Genomic DNA, 16,557 nt, shown 5'->3' with positions numbered 1-16,557 from the left:
AATTGCCGAGTTCCCCATTTTGTGAATAAAAGAAAAACAAAAAAACATTTTGTGAATCAGTCGTTGCGTCACTCAATTTAAAGGGTTGGTTGAACTTGTTATGTGTTGTGGATTTATAAAAATAAAAAGTGTAAACACTGTGGTAATGTTTTAAGTTGAATAAATCTGTACTGTTTGTGAAAATACTGGAAAAGGGGAGTAAAGGAACTGCCGAAGAAATAAAAGAAGTTTCGGTAAGTATTTAGATAATTATAGGCTTGTTATTTCGTCGCACAGAAGATAAGCATTGCCATTCAACGTGGCAATACGGCCAGTAGTCTGGCAAAGTTCCCCAGTGAAAGTGACGAGTATCTTGACGCGTAATGGAGGGAACATTTATTTTTATTTAATTTTTCGTAAGTTTTACATATTATTTAGATATCTAAGTACCATATATATTTTTTTATCTTATAGCAAGAGATTGGCAAATATGATAATTATACAAGGTGTAAGCGGAACGCTCCCAAACGTCGCAAACAGGTGATGGTAAAAAACGTGTATTTAAGAATTCAATGTTTATTTTAAGTAATAATAGTTGTAATCTAATGCTGAATTTTAATATAGCATGAATAATACAAACACAAAAACGATTAAAATTATAAAAACATAAACAATTTGTGGCGTTTTTCGGGAGCGTTCCGCTTACACCCTGTATAATATGAAATATTATTCTAATAAAATTAATATTACGATGAAATAACACTCTGTAAATACATATCCAAGATATGAAAGTCCTAAGCAAACAAAATCGGAAAACATCTGTTCCATAGGAGCTCGATTTCCACGGAAATATGAATAATGCATCTACCGTCCCTGCGGTGTCCCCTAGCCTCAATTATTATTTAATATCAATTAGCTGGCACGACTCCAGTCAATAGATAGTTTAAAAATCAACCAGTCACACTTGAGCCTTCAGTTACTTTTTACTAAAAAGCCTTAAGAGTGACACAAGAGGTCAAATAAACTGGTGGACGCAACCCCTAGTAACTTCAGAGGGGTAAGGGAATCCGCACTGCTTCATATTTCATTTGTTTTGTTGCTGAAATAACATAAGGGGAAGATACTGTATAATGCAAAGCTTATATTATTCATGCTGGCTTATTAAAATATTTGCAAAATACTTGAGATATTATGGAAATTGTATTTTTATGGTGTACCTCGTCATATTTATGAGACTTTTCAAAATAATAGTAGCATTTAAGTGATACCTACGTGTCTAAAAACACGTCGGCTTTGCAGAAATGTTACTTTCTTATTTGTAACTGTAGCGATGTTATTTTTCCTTTTACTGTCTAGAGTGTGACTTTTAAGGCCCTTGGATGATTGGTAGTCGTTCGTGAGGTGGCACCACAGCCTTAAGTAATAACTACAACATACAAGTTTTATGACTTACGACTAAGAATCCTTTAAGTATACTTTGAAAAGCGAAATAATGTAGCATGTTACTAAAAGTTAGCTGCTCCTGATAACATAACATATTTATTTTAATTAGACAATTTATCTTAGGAAATCTTTAGGAACGTTTTCACTTTTTACACTTAAACCATCTCGAAATTAAGAGATAATTAACGTACAGGAGCACTAAAAGTAACACCATTTCTTCACTTATAGGTTGATGAGAAACTTGTTATCTATCTTAGCTTAGGGGTTGCTAAAAATCAGTTTTCAATTTAGAATTAAAGCATTTTAGCGGCTTAGCCTTAACCACACAACTAACGGATATTAGAACTACATTCGGATTTGACAAATATACATTCGGATTTAATTGTTAGCCACCCCACGGCGATGTTGTACAAACATGGATCGTGCTTTGTGTAAACAATCGTTCTGTTCCCGGGCAGATACATTTTATTGGAGGTCGTTTGTCACTTCCCACACGTGCCGCGGTTTATCTTGATTTACGTATAGATTAATGGCATTTTTAATTGCAATATTTTTTTCTATCGTTGTTGTTGAAAATAGGTACTAGGCAATAATCAACCTCACTTCTACACTCTTCTTTTTACATTCATCGACCTAAGACAAAATTATGCGAATATTCGAATACCTTTGTTCTCAGTTTTTGGAAAAGAGAAGAAGCTTGCCACGCTCTGGTTCTGATACTAACAGAAGCGGCGTACCATTTCTATAGTCGTCTCTTTTCTGTGTTTGTTCTACACGAAAGTTTTTAATCTGTCTAGAATTTAACTCAACCTCTTTGTCAACATAGCAATTAAAAATAGCAGCCAACTATTACAGAACCTATTTAAAAATACAACTTTACTAACTAACCAACTTCTTTAACATCGCAAACTATTCTTTCAAGTTACTTAACTTATAGTAATAGGAAAGTTCCGTGAAAATTCCTACGACCCGGCTAGCAGTTAGTTCCGCTGTACTCGTTACACTATACAGCGGTTACAGTCCACCATCATTATACAGCGTGGTGCCACGGTGCACGGGGCACGCGACCCGCTTGATTTACTACACACGTCTTTATCTACACTTCGCATTTATGATTTTGTTGTGCTGTTTAAATGTACACTGCATTCGGGACCGTGTGTCCTTAATTTTAATTGTTGATAAGGAATTATGTAGGTTTTAGCTGGTAGAATAAGACATTAGGCTATAATACTTATTATGTTATCGGCTTACTCAGATAGTTTCAAGCCATGCTAGAGGCGTAGCAGCACGACAATCGCCGCTTCGTGTGTCGCGAAATGCTGCTCATGAATATGAGCCTTGAAACTCGTCGAATTCCTCGTCAAAGAGTTACGTAAGCCGATAACATAATAAGAAATTGAATATGTCTCAAGAAAATTATAATAACATTTGGCTTTGTCACCCCATTTAAGAGGCTAAACCCGCCCATAACCATGACATAGAATTCGAAATAATAACTGCTAATTTATTTATTAGATCCTGTCTTTGATATTGACGAATGAAATCACGGTAAAAAATGTATGTCTTATATACTTAGTAAGTCTAAGAAAGCTTTACCTCCTTTAAGAACAGCAAGCATAACATAATGGTATGTTAATGCCAAAAACGACTTGATACTTCCATCTCCCCTAACTTTGATATATGGCACAAGTTCAAAAGTGAATGTTTACATAAATTTCGAACGCACTCTCAGGTGATTAAGCTTCAGCGCCGCTGTGCACTTCAGTGAGCATATAAAGATCAGTGCACACCAGTGGCGCGAACTAACCTTATTATATGCCTCATATTTTAATAGTTAATTTTCTAACAATCGATAGGTGGTGTTTAAACTGAGGTGTAAACATAGACTTATACTCTTTTTGTTTTGTTAGTTGTTGTCAGGCTTGTATAATAGTGATGCTGATAGTATACGGAATTCCAAAATATTTTTTTACAATTGATATTCCTAATATTGAGGAAAATAATCCAATGACTTCTCCAGCCCTGGGCGAGGCGAGAGGGAGTATCAGACTGTTACTGAATAAAAACCATCTCGTTCCTACTCCTGCCTTTTGAGTCGGAGCCCAGGTAAATCCGCCAGGTAGTCCGCAGCTCCATTCCTAATAACTCAAAGATTTACCATTAGATCAGTTCAATGGAAATGATTGATTCCTGATTCTCCCCACGATCTTTTCACACATATACAAAACATCGAAAGAACTTTTCTCCCAAAACACTACACCATTAATCCTTCAACACGACACCATGCGCTAACACTTCACTACAACAATGGTAAAATAAATGGCGGCCATATTTATTTACAGTGTCTGTCCTTGACGTGTCACAGCACAGTGGAGCTTGACATGCATGCATCGCTCATCGCCTGTCCGACTCACACCTCTGGTACTGAAAGCCTATTGTCTGCCGCAACTAATGGCTTGCTAGCCTGCCGCTGTTAGGGTCCCATAAATTATGTTAGAGTATGTTATTTGGTGAAATTGTAATGTTAAATTTAATATGCCTTAAAGTCGAACGCAAAGGGTTTTAGGTTAAATGCCCGAATCGGACAAAGAATTACCGTAGTGTTTATAATAGCACAGAGTTTCAAATTATACGACTGGTAAGGCTGGCATATACTACAAAAGTGTGACTGTAGAATTCATGACATGACTAGCCTATCCCTTCAAAAAAATCGTAAAATTATGAAGGTCTTTAAGTAGCGTTTCAATAACAGTATAAGTCTATAGAACAAAGAAAATATTCCATGTCTGTTCTTAAAAGAGCCTACTAGAATGCTAGTATAAAAGCAGAGATTCCCCAGAGCCATTCTAACGCCTCTAACACATTTAGAGCACCTCCCTTCTACTGAAAGTGGAGCTAAGTGGCATCCCTGATGCAATTAGCACGCCTGAGTAAGACCTATTAGTCGTAGTAACAGCTAACCACCCCGAAAAGTTACTTAAAGATAAAATAAACAAATGGACTAACAACAACATCCGTTTTTGAATTCTAGGTTTTTGAATATGTTACGTTTTATAGATACGTACCGATATTTTCTCGTTTTGCCAGCGAGCAGTTTCGTTTTACCGGGATAATATTCGAGCCTAATATGCGTGCGTAATATATTTCATGTACGTTTTTCCATGCCAAACATTTATTTCAGTCTAAAAGATCAAACACTCATATAATCTGCACAAACTTCCACATAAAATAATGCACTGATTAACAACGAACACTGAACATGACACACACGATATCTGACAGCTAATCTGTATTCACATCTCCAGTCAATGAGGCAAAGTGTTTTAATGAATGGTGGGTATTTACAACATTGTCAGCGCGGCCCTAATCCCGGAGCTTTTGGTGTTTGACACTTGAACCAGAGCCGAGCCGACGAGACAATAAGGCCGGGAGATCCCCACAATTAGGGTGAACACCCTCCGACAATTACACGTCGCACGGAACGCGCTTAATGGCAAGGATTACGTTACGAGTAAGTGAAATGCGAAAACGGGAACTCGTAGGGCTGCACAACACTATTGTGAGTTGTGACATATTTTTTAATTTGAAAATTGTGCTTTTTTAATAGGGGTGTCGTTAAAAAAACTTGCGGGGTTTATGTTACGCTGTTAGCACTTTTGATACGGTTATTAGATTCTACTTTGATATTATATTTCTAGTTTGAGTAGTTCATTGATTAATTTTCAAGCTAGAATTACACGTTTTTTCTAATAGCTCTGAGCCTTGTATTTGTGATGGATGTATACCAATGGCATGTAATACAAAAAAACATAATGTAGACACCTAACTTTTAAAACAATTCCACAACTTTATTTTATTTAACACAATTTAAAACAATTACCATTGTTCAATTTAAACATGTTAAACTTACCCCAACATCAACCAACAGAACTTTGGCAGCCCTGTACATATGTAATAGAATTCACCGCCATTTAGAGGTCAGTTAATCACGGTGCGGAGATGATACCCCGTGACCGCACCGGACCCCGGGTCGCCGGTAATGGCCACGGTTATCCGGTCCCGAGCCGGGTAACGTACCGACGGACTAATCAATTAATTTCATCAACATTAAACTGATTGCCGGGTTGTGCGGACTTGTTGCTAACGTGGCGGACGTAAACTGCGGTTATTAATTATTGTTATCATCGTTTATGATGTAAACGGTGTTTGTGAATTGAAATATGTGGTTAATTTTTGTGTATGTGGCTTAGTAGCGTCTTTTTTATTGTTTATGCGCCTTAATGGCGTATTTTTAGCAGGCAATTATAATGATATGTGTAATTAATTAAGGATAGGTCTAAAGTTAAATTTCGACAAAATTTAAGTTATAGAAGCGATTTTAACAGTACCTGAAATTCAATAATGACCTTTCTAACAAAGACAGTAAAGTTAAAAATTACAAATCAACCACATTGCATAATACTTTTGGCGTATTTCTCAAATCTCAAACTGGATGGCGGTGACTTTGAAAAAAATGAAGCGCTATCTAAGCTAGGGCTGTATTTACATCTCAATCGATCAATTGTGTTGTTCATCTTAAAGTGACGGGGGTACACACAAAGGCCGGCTCCCCTAACTCGGGGTTGCGGAAACAACAACAACAGAACAAACTGACGAAATATAAATAATAACTAAATCAATCGAGACTGCACGAGACTGTAAGTTGTAACGTTGATCTAGCAAATTATTCCAGGATGATTTAAAGTCCTTACGTTTACTATTTCTAAAAGTCATAGCGTGTTTTTGACTGCCGCAATATAGTTTCTGTTAATTGTAAAAAGAAGTAGATGTGTTAGTTAAACTTCTAATCGCTTTCGCTTATTACAATGAGAGTCACAATTATGTATGAGTCTTAAATTCAGATTTCAAATTTCAGCCATGATCGTCCCACTGCAGGGCAAAGTCTTCCCTATCCTCCTTCCACTCCTCTCTGTTTAAAGCATTTTTGAGACAGTGAGTGAGTGAGTCTTAAATAGATGTCTGTTTTTCATTAGATAATACGCATTCCCATGTGACTACTAGTATTTACGTCAAGTAGTCTTATAAAATCAAATAAATTCATTACAAACACAACATACATCTCCTTATCAAAGTATAGTACCATCCTATCTTTCACCAACGGGTAATCAAACTGAAATCGATACGGTGCCTCACGTAACTCCTGTGCCGTCGTATGGCACATTAGAGGCGCACCTCTACTGCACTAATGGACGACTGCTAGAGGGGCGAAATGGATTGCACGTGAAATGTATTGCATTCTGCCAGGCAATGTTTACGATGCCTTACTGATATCACTTACTCGTTACTCGCGGACTGCCTAGCTTTAGTTAAAATATATCTAGTTAAAATGTTCAGTGAGTCCTATTTATTTTGCCCTGTCGTGGTGGCCCGGAGGCTTAAGACGCCCGCTTCTCATGCATGAGGGTATGAATCCTACCAAAACGACAAGAACTATTGTGACTTTTTCCGAGTTATATTTGTACTCTCTAATATTATTTAGACACCACTGACAAACGGTGGAGGAAAACATCGTGAGAAAATCGCTAACCCGCATTGAGCAAGCGTGGTGACTAATTAATGTTCAAACCTTCTCCATATGAGAATAAGCTCTGGTCAGCATCAGCCTCTTATAGACTGATGATGATGATGTATTTGTTTTTTCCGAAGAAACTACGCAATTGTACGGAATTCTACATACACTTTCGGTATACAACAGAAACTAATATCAAAAGCTATATTTTTTCTGGAACATTCCATCTTGATTGTCGCCTACATACGTCCACTAGGTACACAATATAATAAATTCACTAGACTGTACACTGCTAGTGTTGCCACCCTCGCCGGTACGAGCGCAATGTGTACCTTCTATATTTGCTTAGTTCTGTATTACTAGAACGGGGACAGAGTTATTAAACTTACATTTAGACGTCACATAATGCCTCAATTCCTCAAGGGTAATGGCATTTAGTTTATTCACTTGTAAATAGAAATGTGTACGGTACCATTTTAGTTTAGTTCTAAAATTAATTCAATTTTCTCCGAAAACATAGGAATTATCTAGGTTACTAATACTCTACAAAACTGAGTTTATGGCCAAATATAAATTTCTATAACTGTAGAATGTACTTTAAAGTTGGGCTTGCAATCAACAAATAGTTATAATGATTTGTAATATCAGCCACGTTCAGTCTTCGACCTTCTATATACGAGTATGTACAGTCGCTAGCAGATTAATCTGTCAATTTTATTCGTTGTATTTTCTACTTTATAATCAATAGTATAATGTTTAAAAAGGGTTAATTGTACATGTGAATTCTTTATTAACCTAATACTGATTGTGAGCTAGTTAATAGTTACTGTACCTTGTAACGTGTATGCAGTTCGCTGCGGTTGCATTCCAGGCGCGGCAGTGACGCCAGCGCGCGACGTGTTGTGCAGCGACAACGCGCCCAGCAAGTCTAGCTCGGTGGCTGCAACAAACAGGGCACATCATCAACTATCATTCATCATCATCAACAATTATCAAATATCTAAATAATCTCGGCCTCCATAAACCTTGAGAAATGATATGTGCACATCTTCATGATTCTTTAGTCAGTCATCCAATAATAATCAGTCAGTTACGACGAACGAAAGCTTCACTAACTCAGCCACATTGACGAGCCAATCAAAATACCTATGTCCTGAACTTTCCGGGTGCATTGACCTTAACGGCAACCGGAAAAATATTTCTTACGTAAACCTATTTGGACCGGGATAACCGGGTCACGAGTGTCCCCTGATGTATTCACAACTGACGTGGAATGTTCAGAATATTGTGAAAATGAAAATTCAGTAACTGAACGTGCTTGTTAAACTCTGTGTTGTTACAAGACCTATAATGTATTTCAGGACACGTTTTCAATTACTAAGGTGTCAGTCACATTTGTACCTATGTAGAGACGAGAGATGTGGTTAAACTACATCTTAGAATTATTAAAATATTGACATGATCTTACATACAGGTTCCATTTACTTTCTAAAAGGTTTTGTGATAAAAATTAGCAAACTTAACTTGATATCTTGTCTTTTATTTCCCGAGGTCGAAGGTACACGTATGCCATATTAAGCATGTATACGTAAGAATGCCCAATAGACTCAAATTAAATCTACCCCTAGAAAAAGATTTTGAATCAGATTCAAGGATGAATTCTCAATGATACGAATAAGTTGACCAAGTGTGCAACATTGTATTTAAGCGTCACATAAATCCTGAATTCGGCTGTAAAAGGTTCGCTTCACGAGGAATTATGACAGAAGCCGTAAAGGCTGTATAGCGGAAAAAGATACAACCGTATAACGTAGGTTATTGTTTTTCTAGATACGAGTATATAATGAATATTTACGACATAATAAACTCGTACTGGCCTACATTCGTACAATCAATAGGGGTGAAGGAGTAGAAAAATTTCGGAGCCGGCCCCGACTGTATCGATCTATGCACTGTTTTTAAAGTTGTTTCTCTTTTTGCTGTAGTTGGGTAAAATGTTGAAATGTGTGGATCAGGTCTGTGAGCATATTTTTTATTTTTTATCACTGCATTGCAAATTGATTCTTGTGTCCTATTTTGGCATAACCGTAGCCTCACCCATGGAATCTATAGCATATACATATATGTATTATTTGTGGAATATAGTTCACAGCATGATGTGTTTTGTTATTTGATCTTTTAGTCAATAAAAGACTAGATGAATTGAATACATCAATTTAAAAATTCCCAGCAGAATTTCGAAGCCTAGAAAGCTGATATATGGTAATTGGCTTGTCAGTGTTCGAAGATATTCGCTCGTAGAACTTCGCAGTGGTGTAGAGAATGTAGACTGGAGGTATTTAGTGGACGTGTTAGCGGAGTACCATCTATCATTGTAACCCGGTCACGTAGCGCTACACCGCGTAGCACCGCTACTACGACGCTACGAGCGCACTGTAGCCAGAAATATCTACATATTTAGTGATGTTCTTCTTTCAGTTTTTTAGGTAGATATGTATGTACGTGTATTGTGTAGTACATTGTCATGAGATATTCAAGTCTTGCTCGCTTCAGTGTATTTGCTTTTAAATCTTTAATTTCACAAGGCATTCTCATACAAATTGTTATTAAAATAACTATGAGTCATGTTACTTGAAAATAAATGAAAAAATAAAGGTTAGAATATAGGAAACTATTGTTTTAAATATGGACAAATAAGAATGAATAAAAATCTGTTATTGGTTTATCACGAGTATAATAATTTTAATTAATTCTATATCATATATTAAAAGTAGTGTAATCGAGTGTTGACACCATATTACGGGGCATGCAAGCACGTGTCGTGTCAAAAGAGCTTATTGCCACACGTTGCCATGAGTGCCCCTGACACCAGTGAAGTGGGCACTGTGTTCATGATGATGTTCACATCACTATTTTTCTGACACAATTTAGAACAAAAAGGGACAAACTTTGTTTTACTTTCATATAAAAATGATTTTGTTAAGATGCATTTATCGAGATGATATGTTGTACACGTTTGTACACCGTGGAATCTTAGTCGTTGTTTTCCGCGGCAGAATAACTTGTCATCAGTAGTAGTATCCAAACATAAATTTAAACTTAGCAAATACAAATATTTTTTCTACGTGAACGAGTCGCGAGCTACAGCTAGTAATTACAAGCCAAAAGATCAAAAATATCCTCTTCATAGTAACAGTATCCATATTAACGTTCATGGTAACGTTATCAGAAATCATGAGACATAAACATGGTCTCCCTTAATTTGTTTGTGGATTAACAAGCGCCTCAGATTGTGTCAAGGGCCCTCTCTCAAAAGAACCCGCAATTTGCAACGCCTCTGTAGTACAGCGTATACTTTTAGCTATGAATAGGAACAATACTACACATTATTTTCACTAAAACATAATTTATAAAGGTTAATAAATATAATGGCTAGTTAAAATAAACGTTTATCACAAAAGAAAAAGAAGCTTTAAGTTTTTAACTTAGTTTTTTGGCAACTTACTTTAAACGGGTTAGCAATGAATGGCCGTAGTTTCCAACTGCTACCTTAAACTTGCATCACAGTTTTGCAATTCAAAACTTAAATTCAAAGAATGGGGCTCACCCCATTAACTTTCATCTTAAAATTTAGAATGTTATCGGATCAAATTGCATGATTCATCTATAGATTTATATGAGCAATAGTTTTGTTCGAACAGAGAGATCGGCAGGCCTGTCGGGCGGGCGCCGTCGCGCCGTCGTGTCGCCGCGGAGTCTGGCCTCCCGTCGCAGATACCGTCCACATAAAAAGAGATGCTCCAGATTGCCTCGTAAACTATCGCTGTAGACGCTGCGTGTTTGCAGCCTCACTACTCACTGCCTACCCGTGCCCATAACTGTTATTCTCCTTTGTTTAGTTAACGGGATAGATACGTTTGAGCTTGTGGCTTTTATCATTGCTTTTGATGACATTTTCTGTGACTGTTTTAGTTTTTGGACAACTAACGTTCCATGCTTGTTTACCACCATTAAAGATTCGGTCTTGAACACATTTCATATGAGTTTCAAAACTATAGGCAAAAAATGGGGAAATAATAAAAAAAAAATATTGCATAATATAAAACTCCTTATAAAGTTCATGGTCTATAACAGTGGCACACTCGCTCTAATATTCGACTGCCCACTACTACGGCTCTTTCCACTCGCTTCGAATACTAGAAACTCGTAAAATGTGTTTTCCACGCGATCGTAAACACTTCGACCATCTAGTACATCAATACGAGATCAGTAACGACTGAATAAACTAACTTTACATTCGTGAAAACACCACATTACACACAACTTCCATTCTTAGTACAAAAGGCATAAGGAATGAAATCGACTAAACGAAATTTTGGTTTACGCGAAATGCAGTTTCGTGCTGCATCAAATTCGCTTTATGTGTCGGAAATTGCGATTGCTATTAGTAGTTGTAAGACTGGACGATAACATTGCACTAACACTTTAATTATGAGTCATTTTGGAGTATATATATGAGAATGCATATCTTATTGTTAAATGATTGCACATTTTCCTTTGTGACTCCTTGATTGACAATGTGTCAAGACTCTAATTCCTTGAAGTAAAAGTGTAAACACACAGTGACTGTTCACGTATGTTTAAACACTGGGTAAGAAAATTCATGCTTTTGCCAAAACTAAATTGGCAAAACCGAAAACGGATTCAAAAACTTAGGTCACTGAGCACGACTTAAAAGCAACAAGACAGTCATTATAAATACATATATATCGTCCAATATAACAAAAAGCTGTATTTAAAAACGACAGGCGCGACATCCATTAATTTCCTCATAATTAATCAACCGCCACACAAGTATCGACACACAGTAACGAGCGACTCATTAAGATTTTAAACATTTCATTAAAAAGCTAAAAACATAAACAACTAACCATCGCTATATAACGAAACAGGAATATTAATCAACTCGGCTTTTAAAGGCTTTTACGTGGAAATTATGGAATGCAGACAATATCAATTATATTTTATTAATCGCTTGTTATGGTGTACTGCCATGAAACAACGTTTAAAGGGAACCAATGCCGGCTTGCCTAATTAATTAGAAATACCACACTTTTAGTCCTTTATCTCGGTTGTGTGGATAAGATTGGTGGTAAATGGTAATGGTACACTAATATAATGGTAACCAGTCACGTAGGGATATGCTTTAGGAGTTTAACTCGAAGTTATGAAGCCTTTGCGTGACGTAAAGGGTGATAAGTTCTTGATTTGTATGTTGTTTTTGGATGTTTTTTATTCATGGTCAAGTTTGAGAAAACAGTTTGTTTTTGAAATGGGAAAGTCATCTAAAAACTTCTCTTACCTTGAGCGAGGTGAGAGGGACTCAGGCTCTTACTGACTAGAAACCACCCCGTTAGGTAGGTAGACCCGCTAGGTAGTCTGCAGCTCCGGGTAAGGTAACCGCTAAGTTATTATATTAGGTATTGGAATTAAAAGTGACAAAGTTAACAAGAAAGCGAATATTTATAATTATACGATGATGCTAAGTGACTATTGGATTTTAGAAAGACCTTTTTAACTGAAACGTACTCCTAATAAAACGTAGAATAACGACACAAAATACAGTCCACCTCTGTTTATATAATGAAAACGGCACGATAACGTACGGTTTCCTAATTTCTGTTCTCCATACTTGTAAGTGTATTCATCCTTAAAATAAGCGTAACTCAAGCCAGCGTATAATATTTACTAACTAATAACCGTTCAATTGGAAGATGATTAATTAAGTGAAGTCCTTTGTAATTGGAGCCGGCACGCGCTACCAACCTGCCGACCTGGTCAGTACCATATGGTACAATACTGCGGTGTAATAACAGATAATTAGGACCTTAAATGAGGGGTAAGGTAACCCTTGAAGACGGGTTTCTTCGAACATTTGTGGCACGCCTCGCGTTTAATTAATTGAGCGTCGCAACCCTTCTTTGTCGCGTGGGTGCAATTTTATTAATGCAATGGTGTACGGGCCTGTTTTTGGGTTGCTTCAGTTCTGCTAAATCATTAACATTTTAGTCTTTACAAAATTAAAAGCATTGGTTAGAAATGCAAATGTGAAGGTAATTTGCAGAGTAGTTTTTACATTTGTCGAGTAAGTAGTCAACTCGGACCACATGCCTACGGCCCATTTGGGACGAGTTGGGGAAAATAAAATAAAATAATATTTTTAGTGGTCAACTCGTCCCACGTCACTACCACAATGAGATAAGGTACAGTCAGTAGCAAAATGGTTAGTGTGGAAATAATAAAGTTCTATTACTTTGTTGAAAACAAAAGATTTTCTAGGAACTTCATTCTATCTATGTTATCATTTACTTCATAAGTGACCGCCATGACCATTGTTTAAGCCACACATGTTTACTATTCTTAGTAATTTTGATTAACACATGAATTTGTGCGATTGCTAAAAAAAATTTAGGTAATAAATTATTTAACCGACACTAAAAAAAGAGGTTCTTACTTCGTCAGGATTTTTTAATATGAAATAATCTATGAACAAAACGAAAGTAAAGAAAAAATCTATAAAAAATATTTTTAATCTTGTGTTGCTAACTGTACCAAACATTGATAAAGTTTAAAAATCCATACAAAAAAAAGTGGGACGAGTTGACCACTAAAAATTTAATTTATTTTTAATTTCCCCAACTCGTCCCAAATGGGCCGTAGGCATGTGGTCCGAGTTGACTACTTACTCCATTTGTCGCTTTCAAAGAGACTGTATGTACTTCTACTCTACTCGTGTGATAAGTTATTTTAAGGAAGTCATAGCACCATCGTTTTAAATCGCCACAAATCATACATTTTTGACATCTCTAGAATCGTTAAGAGCTGCTAAAATAATGCCAGTTTAACATTTGCCCAGATCCTAACCTAGTTTAAAATTCAAATGACAGCATGCATAAAACGTATACTTAAAAATAAACACATTAACGTATTTATAGAGCCGTTTAAACTGTATTCTCATTTAGCTGAGTCATTTATAAACCTAATAAGCCGACATTAAGCGTTACCTTAATATCGACGGCAAAAAAAAAACTAATGTTGAACAAAACGCAGCGGGTTGTATTGCACGGAGGGTGATTGCGACATATGTCAGGCGGTGACGTCACAGAGTGGCGCGTGCGTCGTTTTTTTGAAGCTCTCTTTACTTGACACTATGTGTTAAGTACGACAAGTTTCATATATTAGCATAATAATGTAAATGGGTGAACTTCTAATTAAATAGAATATTTATTATGTATGTAGTAGATGAGATTTTTAGATTTTGTAACTCTTTAATAGTTGTTTTAAGTAAATATTGGAACGGTGGCTCTAATAGTTCTAAACCATTATGACAATAAAGACAAATTGGATATGAATAGTGAATTAACTTTAAACTTAACTTAAAACTTAGTTTTTTTTCAATTAGCAAAAATTAAAAAGTTACATTAATAAACCGCTTACTAGCTTGAGAAGAAATAAAACTTTCCTAACACAAATCACCTTTATTACTATATCTAGCTCAGATAACAACAACATGCAAAACTAGCTCAAAATAAACCAACATTTTGTATTAGTTAGCAAATAGGTAGGCAGTTTTTATTGTGACCTAGGTTAAACCTAAATAAACCTAGATATAACTCTTTTGTAACCGTGACAACCTTGACATTTGGTGTTGGTATTTATTGATCTAGTCTATGGCTCTGCCTGTTGTCTATTATAACGCGCTGACTTACGTTTAATAATTAGGTTTAAGGTTTAATTTTTGTTAACTGTTGGACAAGCCGTGCTGCTATTATAGTCGTGAATTCGTGCTATGGGAAGAAAAAGTTTATATATTTAACGTGGTTTACTTTTAACCAATTGTTCTTGTGTAGGTATTTAAAATAAAATTAATCTCGTTGGTATTTAAAATGAATTTAAGTTTTGTTGTGGATTCGGGGATCGGGGTATAAGGAAAGAGTAACCTCACTAACACGACGAAACACAACGCAAGCGTTATTTCACGTCATTTATCTGTGAGGCCGTGGTATCACTCTGGTTAAGCCGGCCCATTCATGCCGAAGCATGGCTCTCCCATACTTATATGCATTTTGAAAGAAATACATTTTAGTTTAAGAAACGTTTCCCGTGGACTAAGCTAGCTTATTTGAGACTGGCCGTTTTGGTCGAATCGATCTAGAGCCATTGTTATTACTAGTTAGAATAATGGCGCCTATAATTCTTTTAACACTGTAATAACTGAAGATTTATAGCTAACTACAAGATTTGTGTGCCGCATAACATTGAATTTTTTTCTGGTGTTCGTGTTCGTTTCATATTTGTATAGTTGGTTAGTTTTATTTATATTATTTTTTTAGGTATAAAGCTTAAAAATATATCTATAATGTATGTACTAAGTCCCTACTTATCCACCTTTATCATATCTCATATGGATAGGCAGCGGAAAGAGAGCTCTATTCTATGAAGAGAACATAGAATTCAGTTTTGTTTTCAAACATGATTGTGAACACCTAGAAATGTACCTTACATTTTAGGAAATAAAACACAACACTCAAAGACCTTGACACGCAAAACTGACACGTTTATAAAATAGCAACTAAACAGAATCTTGCTGATTGACCAACATGTGTAAGTAAAACGTAATCAAGAATGATTCAATCAATATTTGTTTACAAAATGCCATAACAATATGTTACGAAATCATCAATCTCGTGACGTGACAACATGATCAGCAGAAAACATCGTACGATGCATGGTGTGACAGTCGTAAGCAGAATTATATTCGACACCTGACTAATTAATTACCAACACATGCCTCGAATGTTACCTCGAAATATTATAAAAATTGATGACTGTAGGAATTTAGCAAATCGTACTATATTGTTTTCACATGAACATACTATAGGTAAAGGATCAAATATTATTATTAATTATCGCGTCCCGCGACCCGCAGGAAAAACGGTGCTCATTGCCCCCTACTAATTATTAATTTATAGCTCTCCTCCTTCCTCTTCTGCTGACTTCTTGAGTATTGATACTGTTTGTGTGTTGTTCTGAATTTTGTGTGGATGTAGATTGAATGCCAGTTGTATGTATAGAGTGAGTGATACTGGGTGAATTATGGGTGTTGTGAGTTTCTTCTGGTTGTAGTGTGGGTTCTTCTGCTCTACTTTTTATTGCATTAAGTATTTCTGTGGGTATTGCTTTCCGAGCTATTATACTCCTCGCCTGTGTTGATAATGTGTTCCCTGTAAATGTGAATGCTTTGGGGTTATTGGGGTTTCTACTTCTGAATAACGTTTCTAATCGTTTGATGTATCCGGATCCTAATGCTCTTGCGCGATAGAAGCAAAATATCAGTTCTTCAAGTTCTGCGTTTGACCACTTTCTGCGGGTATCTTCATTTAATGTTAACGTGGTCGAGTGGGATGTACCGGCAGAGCTAGCTGGAGACACTTCTCCGCTCCGCAAAGCATCATCCTCAGAATGGTCGGCTGTAACATTTGGGGCGCCCCTTTCTACTCCCACCC

The 16,557-nt window shown here is 36.3% G+C and overlaps 1 protein-coding gene across 2 annotated transcripts in view; it reads right to left on the bottom strand.

Moving 5' to 3' along the window:
- Positions 1-16,557, bottom strand: part of LOC118263653 (protein kinase C-binding protein NELL1) — a 47,412-nt gene that overhangs the window by 15,146 nt on the left and 15,709 nt on the right. For both annotated transcript variants that reach the window (XM_050705412.1, XM_050705413.1), the window contains exon 2: positions 7,824-7,931. In XM_050705412.1, coding sequence (XP_050561369.1) covers positions 7,824-7,931 — 108 coding nt within the window. The remainder of the gene's footprint in view (positions 1-7,823; positions 7,932-16,557) is intronic.

This window comes from Spodoptera frugiperda, chromosome 27 (genome assembly GCF_023101765.2).
Source record: "Spodoptera frugiperda isolate SF20-4 chromosome 27, AGI-APGP_CSIRO_Sfru_2.0, whole genome shotgun sequence".
Taxonomy (NCBI): domain Eukaryota; kingdom Metazoa; phylum Arthropoda; class Insecta; order Lepidoptera; family Noctuidae; genus Spodoptera; species Spodoptera frugiperda.
Note: the sequence above shows the minus strand (reverse complement) of the source record. Positions and strands in the feature narration are given on the sequence as shown.